The sequence below is a fragment of the Petaurus breviceps genome, unplaced genomic scaffold, assembly GCF_028583685.1.
Source record: "Petaurus breviceps papuanus isolate PSGF00001 unplaced genomic scaffold, PetGlider_PUasm1.0 37, whole genome shotgun sequence".
Lineage (NCBI taxonomy): Eukaryota > Metazoa > Chordata > Mammalia > Diprotodontia > Petauridae > Petaurus > Petaurus breviceps.
Window position 1 is genome coordinate 40,564,637 of NW_027186296.1, and position 19,605 is coordinate 40,584,241.

The 19,605-nt window shown below is 42.1% G+C and overlaps 1 protein-coding gene across 2 annotated transcripts in view; it reads left to right on the forward strand.

The window, feature by feature from the left end:
* Nucleotides 1-19,605, forward strand: part of DAPK2 (death associated protein kinase 2) — a 189,811-nt gene that overhangs the window by 140,268 nt on the left and 29,938 nt on the right. For both annotated transcript variants that reach the window (XM_069098341.1, XM_069098342.1), the window contains exons 5-7: nucleotides 6,324-6,453; nucleotides 13,673-13,721; nucleotides 14,279-14,305. In XM_069098341.1, the coding sequence (XP_068954442.1) occupies nucleotides 6,324-6,453; nucleotides 13,673-13,721; nucleotides 14,279-14,305 (206 nt within the window). The remainder of the gene's footprint in view (nucleotides 1-6,323; nucleotides 6,454-13,672; nucleotides 13,722-14,278; nucleotides 14,306-19,605) is intronic.

The window sequence follows — 19,605 nt, forward strand, 5'->3', positions numbered from 1 at the left end:
ATTCATGATCAGAAATAGTGTACCTATCTTTCCACAACCCCTCCAACATTGACTATTTTTATATTTTGTCATCATTGCCAATTTGCTGAATTTTCAGGGTTGTTTTGATTTGCATTTATCTCATTATTAGTCATTAGGAGCATTTTTTCATATGATTATTCATAGTTTGTAATTCTTTTAAGAATCATTCGTTTGTATTTTTGGACCACTTATAGGTTGGGGAATGATTTTTAGTCTGATACATTTCTGTTGTCCTTATCAGAGATACTTGATGCAAAGATTTTTCCCAGTTTACCACTTCCTTCTTTGTGCCAAATGTATTAATTCTGTTTGTGCAAAAGCTTTTCAATTTCATGTGATCAACATTATCTTATCTTTAGAAATTTCCTCTATCCCTTGTTTGGTTAAAATTTTTCCTCCTGACTGCAGCTTTTTTTTTTCTTTGTGAGGCAATTAGGATTAAGTGACTTGCCCAGGGTAGGAATGAAAGTGGGGGTCTGCAGAGCAAACCTTTGGAGGGCTCAGGATCCATCACCATGATGGTGATTTAATAGAAACTCAATCAAGTTTCCTAGTATTAGCCATTCTAATTCTTCCCCCAATCAGAGAGGAGTTTCCCCCCACCTGTTAGAAATTTGGTAGAAAGATCATCTCCTCTATTTGTACACATTAGAATCAAGGACTTATTACATATGAATGTGTGTATGTGTGTATATATATATATATATATAAATTGACAAACATCACACCCCTTAGAACCTACTTCCTGCTGGCAAGCCAGAGCGGCACCTCTGAACCAAAGACTCATCAGGATGCGAATGGGCATGTTGGCTTCTCCAGGCAGTACTTGGGGTACAAGATTGTTATGACAAGCAGGGTGTAGTTCTGCCTAATCCTGACAACTCCTTGGGGCCCAAAGGACTGGTGACTGAAGACATAGAGAACCTCTGTAATGTGAGCCCTCACTTTATAAGGGCTCTATAAGAAGGGGAGGGGAGGGTAGAAACATTTTTTTGAGATCATGGTCAGGTTAGGGAATTAATTTGCTAAAGTAAATAAAATCAGTGTGCTGAGGGAAAATCCTTAATGAAACGAGTGATAGTTTAGGGATAGTATCCGGTCACTAAAAAAGACAGTCAGGCATCAGGCCAAAAGCCCGTGGGTTAAGCTATACATATTCTGTGTCCCCTGGGAGGGGAAGCATGAAGAAGTAGTGGCCTAAGCCCCTGGAATTTCTGCCTGGTGACCCAGCCTTGTGGGAATTTGCTCAGCCTGCTGGGGAAGGTGGGTCCATACTGTCTGCAGGGATTCCCAGGGAAAGTTGAGTCAAAGCAGATTGCTTCACAGTCACTAAGAGAAGTTATTGTTCAAATAATATTTTATTTTCTTTTTCTCTAGTTACATGTAAAGACAAATTTTAAACATTCATTTAAAAAAAATGTGAGTTCCAAATTTTTTCCCTCCCTCAATCACCCCCTCCCTGAGACAATAAGCAATTTAATAAAGGTTATGCATGTTTAATCATGAAAAACATATTGTCTTAAGAGAGAGATGGTTGTTATGGGTATAGGTCCTCTTTTCTCTCTCTCCCTCTCTAGGGCCTCTTTTTCCCTTGATGTTCCAGGGAACTTAGGATTTATTTTTTTCCTTAAGGAGTTTGGCTGTGGTGTCCCTGGTGGTGATAGAGATCTGCTCTTGGATGACCTCTGAGATCTCAGTCCATGGATAATATTAAGTTGTGGTGTGTCCCGGTGGTACGATGAGTGTCTAAGATAGGATTCAAACTCACCCAGGGTCACACAGCTAATAAGTTTCCAAGGAAGGATTCAGACCTCAGATGTCCTGACTTTAGGGCCAGTGTTCTATCTGCCTGGCCATGATGGCTTTGTTATACTTCTGATAGTTTATGCCTTTGGCCAGCCCAGAAGGCCCCATTGGAGCAATTGTTGCAAGTTGACATTCTCTTCCTGCCAATATTCCCTTCTTCTTCCTGCCTTCTGGTTGAACTCTGGTCCCCCAAATTCTCCCCCTCAAATCTTTTTTTTTTTGCTTTTTGGAGGGCAGTTGGGGTTAAGTGGCTTGTCAAAGGTCACATGGCTAGTTTTTGTGTTAAGTGTCTGAGGCCGGATTGGAACTCAGGTCCTCCTGACTTCAGGGCTGGTGCTCTATTCACTGCACCACCTAGCTGCCCTATCTCCCTCAAATTTTTATCCCTGCAAAAGGAAACTCAGAATTCTTGCACCATTCAGACCTTCAGGCCCACTTCTCCCTTTCCTAGGTCAGTAACCTGACACCCTACTTATGAAAGGTTATAGAATATTAGATTGCTTTGGCCCTTGTTTTATTTTATTTTATTCTGTTTTATTAATGAAGCTCAGAACCCTTGGATAAGCAGGGAGTCATCAGCTAGGGTCCCTTCAGTAAGATGGAGGACCACCAGACCTCACCATCTTCTTTGCCATGGCCTTGCTGTCTGCCCTGCTGCTGTACTTGCCAGACCTCCAGGCAATGCCATTTTCTCTGCTGACTGCATCCTAAGGACTTCAGACCTTGCCATTTGCCCTTTCACTACACCCTTAGGACTTGCAGACCTTTCTGTTCACCCTACATCTTGTCATTTGTGTTGTCCTCTTGTATCACCAATGCTTAGGGCAGAGGTTGGCACATGGTCAGCTCTTAAATGCTTTTTCATTCATTCATTTATTCATTCATATCACTCTTCTCACAGCAATTCTGTGAGGAAGATAGTGCCACCATTATTATTATTATTATTCCAATTTTACAGAGGACAAACTTAAGCTAACATGGCTTGGCCAGGTTGGCAGAACTGGTTAGAGGTAGAGTGGGTACTGAAACTTCTAGTCTGTCTATACCAGCCTGCCATGCACTCCGAGACTGTGATCTGAGACAGACACTAGCAAGGGAGAGACAGAGACCCTTAATAGTAACCCTTCTTCATTTTGGGGAAGGTGGGGATGAGTGGAAAGGGAGGTGGTAGGAGGGAAAATAGATTTTTGTTCATTGGAAAAATAAAATAATTTCTTTTAAAAACTTAAAACAACAACAACAATGTGAATCAGTAACCCCCTCTTAAAGGGAACAACCTGGTTTGACTTTGCTTTCCCTGGAAATCACTGGTTTTTGTGTTTGTGGTGGTGAGAGATACATTCCTGGCTATGTCTATACAGCATGTCCAAAGAGTCTTCATGAATTTTTAAATTTTATTAACTTTAAAGTACACTAAAACTTTTAGGACTTTCTGTGTCTATGTGTATATATACACACATAACTCATATTTGTGTATGTTTAGGATATCCCATATATCTATATATATACAATCCCACATATACACACACACACACCATATATATGCCATGTGTGCTCTATATAGGTATGTGTATGTATATGACACACCCTTCATATACATCTCATATATATGTATATTAAATGTATACACACACAGAGCCCCCCCTGAACCCAAGCCAGGCACCACTCCGCAGAGCACACAGACCTGAGGCTTTTTGTCCCGTAGATGGGCACCTAACTCGGGTTCAAGTGGAATGTTGCACAAAGCTAAGGCTAGAGTAGTTGGGTTTGGCTTTGCTGCCCTTTCCCTCCTTCTCCCCCACCCCTTCCTGCAAAAAGATACCAAGTCTTCAGTCATTTAGCCCAGGCAAAGATCAGCAGCTACCTTAGGAAAATACTTCTGTGTATTTTGAAAATCTAACTGGAAAGAGGCTCCCAGATAGAGAAAAGATAAACAAGCTTTAAAATTTTCAAAAGGGAAGCATGTTATTTGTTTTTTAAATAAAAGAAGTTGAGATATAGTTTACTTCCATAAGTGAAAGTTTCTAGCAGCTCTTGGGGGTCAGAGGAAATCTAGGGAGGTTGATCTCTTAGGAGAGAGAAGGGCTTGAAGGAAGAAAAAGGGGCTGGGGGACTTTCAGGGGAGAGAGAGAAACTAGAGTCTGTGCCCTTAGACTTTGTGAAGCACCAAGGCAGCTATGAACACAGGGCCCACAAGCGAGGGGCCTGAGCTGGGCCATTCAGGCTGACCCTAGTTGGTGTAACTCAGTTCCTCTGTTTACAGGACTGGAAATAGCCCCAACAGCTGGTATTTTCCCTGGAAATCAGGTGTATTCTTTCCTGTGTCCTGCTGGGAGCTAGAATTAAACAAACACAAATCGTTGGGGCAGCAACAGGGAGGAGGCGGGGAGAGCTGTCAACAGGAAGCCTGGTGGATGGAGAAAGATGTAGCCAGGAAGGGCCAGACCCAGATAAGTGAGGGGATGAGTGGAGGCTCTGCTTCATTGAGATCTCTTCCTCTTCCCTGCCCTGCTGCTGTGGATTCCCACTTAGCCCTAAAGGACCGACTTTAAAACAAGCAAACAGGAAATGCTCACAACATTTCTTAGTCCCCATTTGACAGACTGCAAAATTGAGCAAAAATAATCTTAATTTGTGTTTGTGAAGCACTGTCCTCATAACCACATGAAGTGAGTTGTGTAAGTCATTTCATCCTGTTTTAGAGATGAAGAAACTGAGGGTGAGAAAGAATAACTGACTTGTCAGTCCCACGGCTAGTATGCGGTAGCTGGGACTCGAGCCCAGGGCCTGTCCCTGTAACCTTATTGGCTTGCTTTTCTCTCTCTCTCTCTCTCTCTCAGTCTCACCATCTGTCAAGGAGGACAATGAGGTGTTCGAGCCCTTCCTGTTTACTTCAGGAAACTCTCTCATGTCTAAGTGTGAAATACCACTGAAGCAGTGGCAGGAAGACAGAGTGTCCGTGCTTCATGCAGGAAACCTCAGGACCTCTGCCCCTAGACCCAGTGCTCTTTCTTCAGAGCAGGGCTGAGTGGTTAAGTGACTTATCTATTTACCAGATGCAGGATTTAAACCCAGGACCATAGAATCATAGATTCAGAGCTGGAAACAAGCAGTGTACTCTTACTATGTCTACCATTTCCCAGACACCGTGTGAAGCTCTGGGAGACACAAGGATGAAAATGGCAAACTCCTTGCCTTCAGAGAATACAAATTTGATCAGGGGAGGCAAACCATACATACATATAAATATACATGCAAGCTAAATTTGGGGGAAAGGGGTCTTTGAGTTCAGTCCCATCATTTGGAGGCAGGTGGACCTGAGCTCAAATACTTGTGGCAAGCCTGTGCTTTGGGCAAATCACGTTACTTCTGCCTGCCTCTGTTTACTCATCTGAAAAATGGGTATAAGAATAGTATCTAAGGGGGCAGCTAGGTGGTGCAGTGCATAGAACACCAGCCCTGGAGTCAGGTGGACCTGATTCAAATCCGGCCTCAGACACTTAACACTTACTAGCCATGTGACCTTGGGCAAGTCACTGAAACCTAATTGCCCTGCCTTCCTCCTCCAAAAAGCAAATATATATTTATATGTATATAAATATATATATATATATATATCACTTTTACCTCTCACAGTTGTTGTGAAGATCAAATGAGATAATATTTGTAAAGTGCTTTGTAAAAATTCTGTTATCATATATGAACAGACTGATGCTCACAGAGATTTGGTGACTTACCCAGAATCAACCAGCTAGTAAATATCTAACAAAGGATGTGAACCCAGGTCCAGTGCCATATCTACCAAGACAGTGTTCTTCCTCACACCAAGGCTGGTCCTTTTTCAATTACGTCATGCTTCTTCTTGGCTTTAAACATTTGTTGTTGTCCAGTCCTGTCTGACTCTACATGACCCTATGGACTTTGTCCATGGGGTTTAATTGACAAAGACACTGGAGTGGTTTGCCATTTCCTTCTCTAGTTTGTCTCCATTTTACAAATGAGTATCTGAGACAAACGGGTGTCTGAGGTCAGATTTGAACTCAGAGCTTCCTGACTCCAGGTCTGTTATTCTCTGTCCATTATAACACCTAGCTACCCCCTGGCTTTAAACATAGCAAGCACTCTAATTGAATCATTTGAACTCCATATCTAGTTTTGATTCCATTATACTCTACAGCTCCCTTTCCAAAAAGAGAATTGGCCTGATAACCACTTAGAGGCGTAGTGGGGACTAGAGACCCTCCCCCTCTCCCCCCCCCAGTCTGCCCATTCTCTTGTTATCTACAGTAGTTGGGTAAAGCCCAAGGCTTGGGATATTTATACTCTCTTAGGCCTGTTTTGAGTTCACAGAAGATGATTAAGGATACAAAAACAAGCTAGGATTTTTTTCTGTTTCAGTAGCTTAAAAAAGAACACAAAACCCTGCCCCAAATCCTTAACTAAAAACACAAACCAGAATCTTAATTACCATCTTTTTTCCCCCTTTTGTTCTGTAGCCAGAGAACATTATGCTGCTGGATAAGAATATTCCCATTCCACACATCAAGTTGATCGACTTTGGCCTGGCTCATGAAATTGAAGATGGAGTGGAGTTTAAGAACATTTTTGGGACCCCAGAATTTGTAGGTAAGTTAGTTTCTGTGGCTTGACAGAGGATAAGAATCAGGAATGAAAAAAAAAGCTTTCCTCTTGAGCTAAGGCTGTGACCTCTCAAAAGCATCCTTTCCCTCCTTCATTGTATGCCTCCTGGATTCAATGCTAATAAGTAGTGTCCCCTCAGGACACATGTGCCTGAAGTTGGGGTGAGTGTGGGGAAAAAATAAAGGCCTTTCTGGGCTTCTGCTTGGAGAACTAAATTTTGCTGCTTTAGGGAACAAGATTTGGAAGGGAAGAGTACAGAAGTAGGGTGAGATTTCCTTCCTTTCCCATGATGCTTCCACAACCACTGAATTGTAGGTCTCTAGCTAACTCTCCTTAGCTTCTCTGAAAAGAAGTTTCCTTCTTTCCCTCCTTCCCCCCAACCCTTATTCTCAGTGGGGCTTATTTTCCAGACTTAAAGTAGCCTCACCCTCCTGAATTCCAGTAAACTCAGCCTTCTGGAATAGCTTTTGATCATCTAAAAGAAAAAAAAACCCAACCATCTACCAGATGCCAGATCCACCCACTCACCTACTTACCTCCCATTTCTTTATTCCCTTTCCTTTCTTCAGGCAGAGGGAGAATTGAGCTGGTGGGAGGGCTCCATAGCCCTCTTTTCTCTGGTACACGCCTTATCCCTCTCCCCTGGAGAACAAGCCATCTGCATCCAAAGCCACCTCCGGGATCTCCCTCCGCTCCAGATACAGGGCAGAAATTTTGAAGTTACAATGTGCTTTTGAATAGATTTTTCTCATGTGAGACTCACAATGGCCATGTGGGCAGGCAGCACACGTATCATTATTCCTATTTTTAAAGACGGGGAGTCTTGGGGGATGATAGTGATTTGTCCATGTTCACATGACTAATAAGTCACTCAAATCTAGCCTTCTGAACTCCCAGATCAGTGCTGTTAAGATAGAGAAATGAAAAAGGGAAGCCTAGACTGTATGAGAGAAAAAACACAAGTTGATTCTTTTTGAGGTGTTAGATTTAGCCCTCAAGATCCAGGCAGGAGCTGCCTCCAGAGCCCTGACCTGGCAAAAAGGAAGGAGGAAAGGGAAGAAGGAGGGAGGACCGACCACAGTCCTACAGTGAGAGAGGACAGGATGTTCCAGACAATCCACTAAGATGGGTGGCAAGATTGATTTCTCCCCCTGGTCAGTACAAAGAGCTAATTTGTAGCCCTGCTATGAGCAAAGCATAGTGCTAGGTTCTGGGAGCTGTCCAAAGGAGTCCCAAAGGGAGAGGATTTGTCTTTGTATCCCACAGGTGCGTAACAAATACTTGTTGCTTGATTGACAAGAGGGTCAGCACTTGGGGGACAGGGCTCAGAGACTGCTCAGGTGCCCCACATGTTGGCTATCTTCTGGATGTAACAGTGAGGCATTAGCCAACAGATAATTTAGCTTGAGCACTCTGAATGAAATAGCCCCTACTTAGAAGATGTTGTTCAGTCGGGTCTATGGACCCTTTCATAGCAATATTGTCCATGGAATTTTCTCAGCAAAGATACTGGAATGGTTTGCCCTTTGCTTTCTCCAGTAGAATTAAGGCAAACAGAGGTTAAGTGACTTACCCAGGGTCTCATAGCTAGTAATTGTCTGAGGTTGGATTTGAACTCAGGTCTTCCTGACTCCAGGGTCCATTGCTCTATCTGCTCAGCCACCTAGCTACCTCCTACTTATAAGAGGCTTACATGATAATAGGGGAAGACAATGAGTATTTATATAAATCGGTACAGGATAAATGCAAAGTAGTTCAATTCAGGGTAGTTTAGTTTGAGAGGTACGGTACTAGCAGCTAAGGGTGCTAAGGAAGGCTTCATGTAGAAGATGACTCGTGAACTGCCCATTGAAGGAAGAGATGGATTCTTTGAGGCAGACATAAGGAGGGAAACATTGGAAGCAAAGTGTGGGAGCCAACTCATGCAAAGGGAAATGGTGAGTCACTTGGGAGGAACACAGAAAACCAGGATTGTCTGGATCCCAGAACAGAAAGGAGGTCTTTTTTCTGTCTCCTCTGGAATTCATCCTGATCTTTCTACTCACTGAAAGAGAGCTGCTTGACAAATGTTTGTTGCATTGGTTGAATTGTTTGGGAGCCAGTCCCTGCCCTTGAGGAGTTTATAATCTAGTTGGAAAGCAAATAATTATGTGAGTAATTAAATAACAATAAAAGGATTAAATAGAGTCCCAAGAAGAGACTCTTAGTGAGAGAGAAAATGATTGATTGTGAAAAAATGGCCAAGGTAGGTGTTCTGGCTAGACCTGTATACACATGCAAAGATAGCTAGCTACAGCTGACAATCCAAGGCAGTATGTGTGCTGTGGCCAAGTGCTTAGTATAGACCGGGGTTGGGGAACGTGCAGCCTTAAGGCCTTCTAAATCTTTGAGTGTGGCCACATGTGGCCTTAAGGCCACAGCTCTCCACCCCTGGTCTAGACGGTAAGACTATTAAGAGTTGAAAAGAAGATGGAATACCTTCCACTTACCATAGGAAGGAGAAATGGAGAAGAATATGGAAGGCAATCCAGAGAGGGAAAACTATGTACAAAAGTGTGGAAGTAGGAATTCAAGGGGTACAGCAGTTAGACTAGTCCTGCTGTCTAGAGCTGAGGATTCGCAGGCAGAAATAGTGGGAGATAAGAGGAGATAACCTAAGTGGCTTTGTGGATGGAACTGGACCTGGAGTCAGGAAGACCCGAGTTAGAATCCTGCCTGGATGCTAGCTGTGTGGCCCTGAGCAAATCCTTTGACTTCTGTTTACCTCAGTTTTCTTATCTGCAAAATGGGGATAATAATAGCATCCAGGTCTCCTAGGGTTATTGTGAGTATCCAATGAGATAATAATTGTAAAGTATTGAGCCAAGTGCCTGGCATGTAGTAAGCACAATATAAATGTTAGATGATAATAATAAATAAATGTGGCCTCAGATGCTTACTAGCTGTGTGACCCTGACCAAGTCACTTGACCTTTCTCAACCTCAGTTTCTTAACTCCTATCTTCCCAAATTGTTGTGATGATCAAATGAGGTATTTGTAAAGCACTTTGAAAACCTTAAATTGCTATATAAATGCTAGCTATCGTTATTACTAAGGCTAGACTATAGAAGATTTTGTATACTGTTGATAATATGACTTTTCAGAACTCTTACCCTATCTCAATTAAATATATTAACATTTATTGAATTAATTGATTAGTGTGCACCTATTATGTGGAAAGCACTGTGCTTGATGTTGGGAATACAGAGATGCAAAATAACACATTTCCTGTCCTCAAGGAACTTTCTTTTGTAGTTTTTCAAACTGAGTTGTTTTTTTTCTATATCAATGTCACTTTGCTTTCTCTCTCTCTACCTCTCCTTCCTTCCCTCTCTGTTCTCTTTCTCTCATTCTCAGAAACATCCCTTATATCAAAAAAACAAGCAGTTAAATAAAACCAACCAACCCACCTACTACATATGAGAACATGTATAGTATTCTGCACCCATAGTCTGCACCTCTCTTATAGAGAGAACAAAGACATGTTTCACCATCAGGCCTCTAGAGCCCATATTACACGAAATATAATCTGATTTCTGATATGTTAGTGTTGCTTTCACTTATATTATTTTAGCCTTTGTGTAAACTGTTTTGATTTGCTTTCTTTGTTCTGCATCAGTTCAGACAAGTCTTTCGATATTTCCCTGAATTCCTCAAGGTATCCATAATCTAATGTAGGGGATAAGACATATACACAAGTAAGGACAATATAAGGTAGAATATGATAAAAGTAAAGATCCAGACAAAATGCTATAAAATGATATTTAAATGGAAAGAATAAAAACACAAAATTAAATTCTATGAAATTATAATGACTGAGAAATTTTGGTCCTAGGAAGAGTTAAGAAAATGCATCCTCCTCTGTTCTTTGTAGAGGTGGGGAAACTGTAGGGTAGAATATTGCATAAACTGATAGACATAGTTGATATGCTGACTGGTTTTGCAGAAATGCTTTTTTCCTTCTTTTTTTATTTTTTTGTTACCAAGAGATGCTCATTAGGTAGAGGTATATGTGGAAATAAAGGTGATGCAAAACAAAATATATCTATGCAAATTTTTAAAAATGAATACAAAATGGGAGAGATCATTTTCAAATGAACTAATGCTTTTCCTTCACAGAAAAGGTGGCATCTGAGCTATGCCTGTAAATAAGAAAAACAGGGGCGGCTAGATGGCACAGTGAATAGAGCACCAGCCCTGGAGTCAGGAGAACCTGAGTTCAAATGTGGCCTCAGACACTTAACACTTACTAGCCATGTGACCTTGGGCAAGTCACTTAACCCCAACTACCCTGCCCTCCAAAAAGTTTTTTAAAAATTAATAAGAAAAAGAGTTTAACAGCCAAAGGTAGAAGGAGTACATTCCAAGCTGACATCATATAGGCCAGGAATTTTTAACTTCTCTTGTGTCGTGGTCCCCTTGGATAGTCAGTCCAGTGAAACCTATGGACCTCTTCTTAGAATTCTTGTTGTTATTGTTGTTTAGTCACATCCAACCCTTTGTGATCCCATTTGGGGTTTTCTTAGCAAAGATACTGGAGTGGTTTGCCATTTCCTTCTCCAGTTCATTTTACAGGTGAGGAAACTGAGGCCAACAAGATCAAGTGACTTGTCCAGGGTCACATAGCTCATTTCTGTGACCACATTTGAACTCAGGTCTTCCTTACTCCAGGCCCAGCATTCATCTACTGCACCACCTAGCTGCCATCTATTTCTTAGAATACTGTTCTTAAATACATAAAATAAAATTTATAGGAATACAAAGGAAACCCATTATATTAAAATAAAAACACCATTCCCCCCATCCAAGTTCATGGACCCCCAAGTTAAGAACCCCTGATCTAGTCCAGCCTGACACCCTCATTTTAGAGATGAGACCCAGAGAGACTTATATAATTGCCCAAAGTTGCACAGCTAGTTAGTTCAAGACTTAAATCTAGTCAATTCCACATTCTAGCCCATGCCCAGATTGAGGCAGCTAAAAGAAGAAAAGTATTGGATGCAAGGCAGCTTTCATGTGGGAATTTATTCTTAACTCTTGACCCTGGTTACAGTGGGAAGGAAGACCCCTTTGATCCAAGGTGTGAATGGAAGGGATGTCACACCCCAGGATTCTCTGCAAAAAGAAAGGTCTTCTTCTGACAGAGTAACCTTGTCTTTCCCCATCTCTCCCCTGTCTCCTTTCCTTTCCCTTCCTGTTCTCCTCCGTCACAGGCTTCACCCTCTGATAGGCTAACCAATATTTATTGAGTAACAGCTCTGCCTTGTGCCAGGATCTATAGAGAATACATATGTCAGATTAGTAGAAGGAAACATTTCCTAACAACTAGAACTGACCAGAAATGAAATAGAATGTGCTAGGGAGTTCATGCCGTCTGTCACCATAGGTATTTAAGCAGAGGCTGATCAGCACTTGTCAGGCATGTTGTAGGCCATGATTAGAATAAGGATTGAATTAGATGAGCTATGAAGTCTCTTCCATTCCTATTGTCTGAGGTCCCACTGAGGTGGGCCCTACCTTTATTGCAATCTGGGAAGGATCTGTAATTTAGTAATAGTAATGATAATAATAGCTTATTTGCATGGCATTTTAAGGTTTGCAAATCCCTTGACATTTTATTTCCTTTGATCCTCACGATAATTCTGTGAAGCAGGTCCCTATTTTGCAGATGAGGAAACTGAGTGTTAGGGAGTTTAAGTAACATGCCCAGGGTCACAAAGCTAAGATTCAAACCTATACCACCTCTCAGTTTCATTACTATGACTTTCTTCCTGGAGGTGATCTCACCTTCTCCATAATGTAGTAGAAGAGTTTTGAAAGTTGCTATGGGAAAAAAAAAATCACACTGTGGCCCGTTTAGTGATGGTAGCCTCTTGTCTCTAGGAGTTTATCAGCTAATTGGAAAGCCAAGATACACATGACAATAAAGAACCATACAAAGTGGTACATAAAGATTTCATGATCCAAGCTAGAGTAGTCTACCTCCTAGAGGAGGGCCCCAGAGGATAGTTAGTGATGAAGACCCACTGAGTAGCAATCACAGAATTGAAGAATTGGAAGAGATTTTAGATACCATCTAATCTAGCCTATACCCAAATAGTGTGTCCTCAATAAATGCTTTTTGATTCATTGATACCTGACCAGTGATTATCCATCCTCTGTCTAAAACCTCCAGGGAGGGGGAGCCCACCACCTCACCCACCACCTAAGGCAGCCTATTCTGTTATGGAATAGCTTTGTTAGGAAATTGATGGTGGGGAGGGGAATGTGTTTTAAAATTTGCTTCTTTCAACAGCTACCCATTTCTCCTTGGCCTGCTTTCAAGGCCAACCCTAACAAGTTTCTTTTCTGTTGCATATGGCAGTCTTTCACATCCTTGAATGCAGCCATCACTTAGTGGGTGCTAAATCTTCTCCTTCTCAGGCTAACCATCCTGTTTCTTCACCCAGTCCTCACATGGCAAGGACCATCCTGGTTGCCCTCCTCAGGACAGTCTCTGTTTTATCAATGTCTTTGATAATGTGGTAGTACTATTTGCGTTGGGCTCTTAAAGAATGCATAGGAATTTCAAGTAGTTTCGAGTACCCTGTCCTCACTAAACTCCTCCAACCCCTACGACTCCACCATAGTATAGTGGAAAGAAGGCAGGATTTGGAGACAGAGGACCAGAATTCAAATTATGGCTCCTTAGTTACTACTTTTGCGATTCTGGGCAAGTCACTCAACTTCTATATATCGACTCTAGTTTCTTCACTGGTAAAATGAGAAGGTTAGACTAGGTGACTTTGAGAAGGACTTGGAATCAGGAAGACCTGAGTTCAAATTGGGTCTCATACACTGAGCTATGTCTCTGGGCAAGTCATTGAGACCTCTCCCAGTCTCAGTTTCCTCATCTGTAAAATGGGGGTAAACAGTAGCACCTATTTCACAGGATTTTTGTGAGCATCGAATGAGATCACATATGTTAAAGTGCTTTGAAAACATTAAAGCACTGTATTAATGTGACTATTATTTAAATCTATGATTTTATATTCTAAAATGTGAAGGTCTTTGGCAACTAGCCTGATTTTGCTCCTAAGGAGTGGGGAGAAGACCATTTAGTCTCTGATATGCACCTCAATGTCATATCATACTTTATTGATTCTTTAACACTGGCTTCTTTCAGCTCCAGAAATTGTGAATTACGAACCCCTTGGACTGGAGGCTGATATGTGGTAAGTTTTCCAATGAGATCTCTTCCAGGCCAGGGTTTGCTCAGTCTTCCTTTGTACCCAGCCTTCTTAGCTCACGAGTGTCCTCCCAAGATGTATGATCCCCTTGACCTTTTTTGGGGGGTCATTATCTATGTCAGCAATCAAGTTCTCTAAGCACCTATGTCTTGGGGCACTTCCCCTCCCATGTCACCTCTGTATATACCATGAGCAGCTCAGATTAGTGAGCATGAACAACAAGTCCTATTTAGAATGTGATGATGTTGCCTCTTTGGTAAAAGTTAAGTGGGGAAGGAAACATCCAATTTGTCTCTTTGGACCTTAGATAAATGACCTAGAATAGGGTGCAGAGCCCACACACCTGCATCCAGCACAGACTAATTGATCCACCATCCCCCAAAGGTGAATAACTTCCTTAAAGATGACTGGGAGATGCAGAGACCTGGGGACCATGGGGGGGATGTCCTGTGGTCCTCTGAGGACCCTATGAAAGAGTCCCTTACAAGGTCTGGGATTCCAGCTTAGGAAGCCACTGATTCACATTGCTTTTTGTCTTGCAGGAGCATAGGGGTCATCACCTACATACTGTAAGTATCTCAGCAGGGCTCTCAGTCCTAGCTCAGGTCTCCAGGTGGGGCGGGAAAGTAGTAGCTCTTAATGCTCCCCACTCAGAGCCAATCAGGAGCCACCAGAAGAAGAGTGAGTCCCAGCGTCTCACCCAGTCACCCTATGGAGATTGCTTCATATAGCAGAAAGATCACTGACTAGAGTCAGAGGATCTGGGTCCAGATCTCACCTTTGATGCTTCCTTTCTCTGTGATCTTAGGCCAGTCATTTAACCTCCATGGGCTTTAGTTTCCTCATCTGTAAAATTAGCGGGTTGGACTGGACAGCCTCTGAGGTCCCTTCTAGTCCTAGACCTGTGAGCCTATACCTTTCTTAGGATCGACAAAACTTAGCCCTTTATTTAGACTTTGGTTACTTAGGCTTCAGGAAAGGTAGGTTCAGTGGATAGAGCACTAGGCCTGGAATTGGGAAGACCTGAGTTCAAATCTGACCTCAGACAGTTACTAGTTGTGTGACCCTGGACAAATCACTTAACTCTGCTTTCGTTTCCTCATCTATAAAAAGATCTGGAGAAGAAAATGGCAGACCAGTCAGTAGCTCTGCCAAGAAAACCCCAAATGGCATCACAAAGAGTTGGACACAACTGAACAACAATGAAAAATTCCATTTGGGGGGCAGTTAGGTGGCGTAGTAGATAGAGTACCAGTCCTGGAGTCAGGAGGATTCATCTTCCTGAGTTTAAATCTGGTCTCAGATACTTACTAGCTATGTGACCCTGGGTAAGTCACTTTACCCTGTTTGCCTCAGTTTCTTCATCTGTAAAAAGATCTGGAGAAGAAAATGGCAGACCATTCAGTGATCTTTGTCAAGAAAACCCCAGATTGGGTCACAAAGAATCGGACATGACTGAAAATAACTGAACAGGAACAATTCCCAGGGGGTGGAATAAAGGTAAAAACCCAGGTTCAATTGAAGGGCTGCTCCCCATCCCCAGCTTTGAGGTGAGAATGGAAGAGAGACGTTCAGCTCAGCCATCCTGCAGTACTTCTCACATAGCGAGACTGCAGGTCTCATTGCTCAGAAGATTGATTACTTACTGTTATTAATGGCAATTAATATTCTGCAGCCTGTCTCTGCAGTTCCTACAGGGCCCCTGAGAGCCTTCTAATCAGCCTCTCCCTGACTGTCTCCAGCTCTTTCTTTAGTTACTGTCAGAATCTAAAAGTGTTGTATTTTATTTTAAAATCATCAAAGAGGGCCCCAGCACTGGGGGCTGCAAAACCATCATGTGTTACAGAAATTGGATTGTTCTGATCTTTACCTTTGGGTTCATTCTCCCCCCTCCATCTCCCTCACCTTTCTTGGCCCCTCTCTCTTCTTATCCCCCCTCTTGTCTCTCTTCTTTCCCTTCCTTCCTTGTATCTCCTATTCTCTCTCCTCCCACCTCTCTCCACTTTATTTTTCTCTCTTCCTTTCCTGTCTTGGGGTTATAAGGTACTAGATGGACTTTTTTTTTTTCAATCTAGGATATTCAAGTTGAAGTAGTAATACTCAGTCTGTATGTGTGTGTGTACATACAGTTGCACACACATGCATCTGATTCTGCCATGTTTAGCCTTCAGCCCTTTGTGAACCCTGTTTTCTATATTAGGATTATTATACTTGACTCCCCAAGGCAGACAGCAATCCTGTGTCTCTTTTGGTTAATAGTGATTGGAGATGTGGTCCAAATGATGTGAGTACCAAGTCAATCACTGAGCATTTATTAAATGCTTACCGTGTGTTAGGAACCTGAGATAACAGCAACAAAAATGAAACATCTGCCCCTGTGCCTTCAAGTTTATTTGGGGAGACAAGACATACAACTGGATTAGAATCAGTGATCTGCAGAAAGACCTTGAGTCCCTATTTAAAGTAACGCTGTGCTGACCATTGCCCCTCTCTGTCCCCAGGTATGATCACACACAAACCCTGTCTTTTTTCTTTCTCTCTCACTTTTTCTCCCTTTATGTAATGTGCTACATCTCATTATTTCAGAGGGATTCCTAGGAATCATCTGATGGAAATGAACACAGACATAACCATCTTTTTTACAACTGAAGCCTGAATTCAATCAATCAGCAAATGTTTAACTATTATCTTTGTGCCAGAGATCTCCATGTGGGATGGGAAAGTGTTAGCTCCTAACCTTCCCTGCCCAGAGCCAGTTGGGAGCAACTGGAAGAGGAAGGAGCCCCAGAGTCTTACCCAGTCACCTTAGAGAAGCAGTTTTGTATAGAAGAAGGACTATGCACATACACACACTCTCACACTTCCCAAAGCCATGGGGGAATTCAGCTGCAGTGCTAGGAAGAGCACCCAGAAAGCCTTGCAGAAACATTGGGATCCCCTGTTGCCAGAGTCTGTAACCCATATTCCTCAACTGGTTTTAATTCAACAAACATTTATATGAAATACCCAATAGGTGCAGGGCACTGTGCCAAGGGCTGGGCCTACAAAGAAGAAAACAAAACGTCCCTCCAGCAGTTCCCAGGCTCCAGTGGGGATAAAACGTGTACCAAGATATTTAAGAAATTCAAGGTTATTTGAGGAGAGAGAGAGAACAGTGATGACTGGGAGGGATGGGGCAGGCTCAAGGAGGAAGGCTAGGCCTTAAAGGACATGGAAAGGTAGAAGTGATGAAGGAGCACTTTCCAGCCATGGGGAATGACTTATGTAAATACACAGAGGATGAAGATAGAATGCTGAGTTCAGGGAACAGCTGGTCTCTCAGTGTGACTGATGTGTAAGAAAAGTGAGAAATAAGGCTGGAAAGGCAGCTTGGGGCCCTTGCAGAGCAGGCCTTAAAAGCTTATATTCTCTTGGGGGAGGCATAGTGTAAATAAGTGGACACACAAGATATATAAAGAAGAAATGCCAGGTAATCTCGGAGGTAAGACATTAGCGGATGGTGTGGGGGGTGGGGTATCCAAGAAAGGCTTCCTGCAAAAAGTAAGATTTAAACTGAGTCTTAAAAGGCTCCCTATTTTAGGTCACTCCTTTGTAATTCTGGAAAGGCAATAACGTATGGAGAAAAACACATTGTATTTGGAGCAAGAGGTTGTTTGGTCATTTCAGTCATTTCTGACTCTTCGTGACCCCATTTGGAGTCTTTTTTGGCAAAGATCCTGGAGTGGTTTGCCATTTCCTTCTCCAGCTCATTTTATAGATAAGGAAACTGAGGCAAACAGGGTTAAGTGACTTGCCCAGGGTCATAAAGCTAGTAAATGTCTGAGGCTGGATTTGAACTTGGATTTCCTAACTCCAGGTCCAAAGAACCAGGGTTCAAATTCTACCTCTGTTACTTAATGCCATTGTGACCTTGGGGCAAATCATTTAACCTCTTTGGGCTTCAGTTTCCTGACCCTTAAGGAGAGGGGGTTGAACTATACAGTTATCCCTTCCACATCGTAGAGGGTAGGAATGTGGCACCCCCATGATCTGGAAAATCTGCAAAATGTTTTGGACCTCCCTTCATACCATAAAAGGTTGGAATTATTATGGTATTAAAAGATAAAATATGTTGATATTATACAATATTGTACATGTATTTCATGTGTTTCTGAGTTTCTAAACTTTTTCTGTGTCATTTGCTGGCCTTCAGGTGTTATATGAGACTTCCATAAAACTCCCAAAAAATTTCCATTGAATTTCTTATGCCAACCTACCATATATGGAAACTGCGATGGGGAAAGTCATGATGTGGAAGGGATAACTGTATAGTCCCTAAGGATCCTTCCAGCTCTTTGATCCTGTTGAAATCATATACTTCACAAGTTAACATTTCATGCCTCTAATTATTTGAGTTATTTCATGTATCTCCTCTGCTTAGAGTATAGTATAAGCGCTTTGCAGGCAGGGGCTGTATTTTATGCTCCATTGATATCTCCTGTGGTACCTAGCACAGGACTGTGCTAGATAAGTGTTCAATTAAGAGTTAAGACTTGATTGAATGGAGTGGGCAGGCTGTGCAATTTGTGATCGTGGGAGGGGCAGGAGTGAGAGGAGGAAGGCATTTATGCTAATAGGACAGTTTCCAGAGAAAACTACTTTCCTTTCTGGTTTCATTTAATTCAGAATCTTTGAATGATTTCTAGTTTAATTGAGAATCTCTGAGCCTTGGTTTCCTCATGTGTAAAATGACCTCCCTCCTTCACAAATTTGTTGTTAGGAAAGTGGTTTACAAGTTTTGAAAGACTATATAAATATGAATTAAATGCTGGAGGTACTAAGTGGGATACCTGCCCTCAGGGAGGGAGGAAAAGTATATACACAGATAAGTGCAATAGAGTGTAAAAGGACTTACTTCAATGGTTCCAGTATCTCATTTGTGCAGATTAAAAGTCATCTCTGCCTTCTCACCTTGTGCCATCCTTCTCCATGGCTTATTTTAAGTTTGTCATTGGTACCTCTAGTTCTATCTCATAGATTCTAATGAAGAATTCAGATTTTCTGTTATCTCCCTTGCTTGCTATGTGAGTGGCTCATTTTTTTTCCAGTCTTTTTTTTTTTATTGCAAATGATTGTTAGTCATATACTAGTACATATCTTCCGTGTCATACTATACTAGTATGTGTCTTCTCATTGACCTTCAGGTCACCTGCAATTTTAATTCTTCTGTTGTGTTTCGTGGGCAGCTAAGTGGCACTTTGGATAGACAACCAGGCCTAGAGTCAGAAAGACCTGAACTCAGATGTGGCCTCAGGTACTTACTAGCTATGTGACCCTGGGCAAATCACTTAACCCTGTTTGCCTGTTTCCTCATCTGGAAAATGAACTGGAGAAGGAAATGGCAAACCAATCTCTGCCAAGAAAACCTCAAATGAAGTCATGAAGAGTAGGACATGACTGAACAACAATCATTGTATTTCTTGATTCACAACCATATAGCCTCACTAGAAGGATATTTCAGTGAAAATCACAGGCTGTTATGGCTGTGCAAGATTGTGCCCATAGATTGTATTCTTCAGTTTCCTCAGTGGGATCCATCCTTCTTTCCTCTTCCAATCCAATTCTGGGTCCATCTCATTGTTTGGGATGCCTTTCCAACTGCATGTCATAATCTGGTCAATGTGCACTTTTCATCCACTTTGATTTTCCAGTGGGATTGGTTTCTTTTGGATGACCTTGTTTCTCTTGTGTGAAAATGCGTGAGAACTTAAAAAAAGGTACAAAAATTCCAGGGGAGAGATTTATTTCACTTTTCTCATACTTCATGTTTGAAATCACCTGCTTCTCTCTCTCTCTCTCTCTCTCTCTCTCTCTCTCTCTCTCTCTCTCT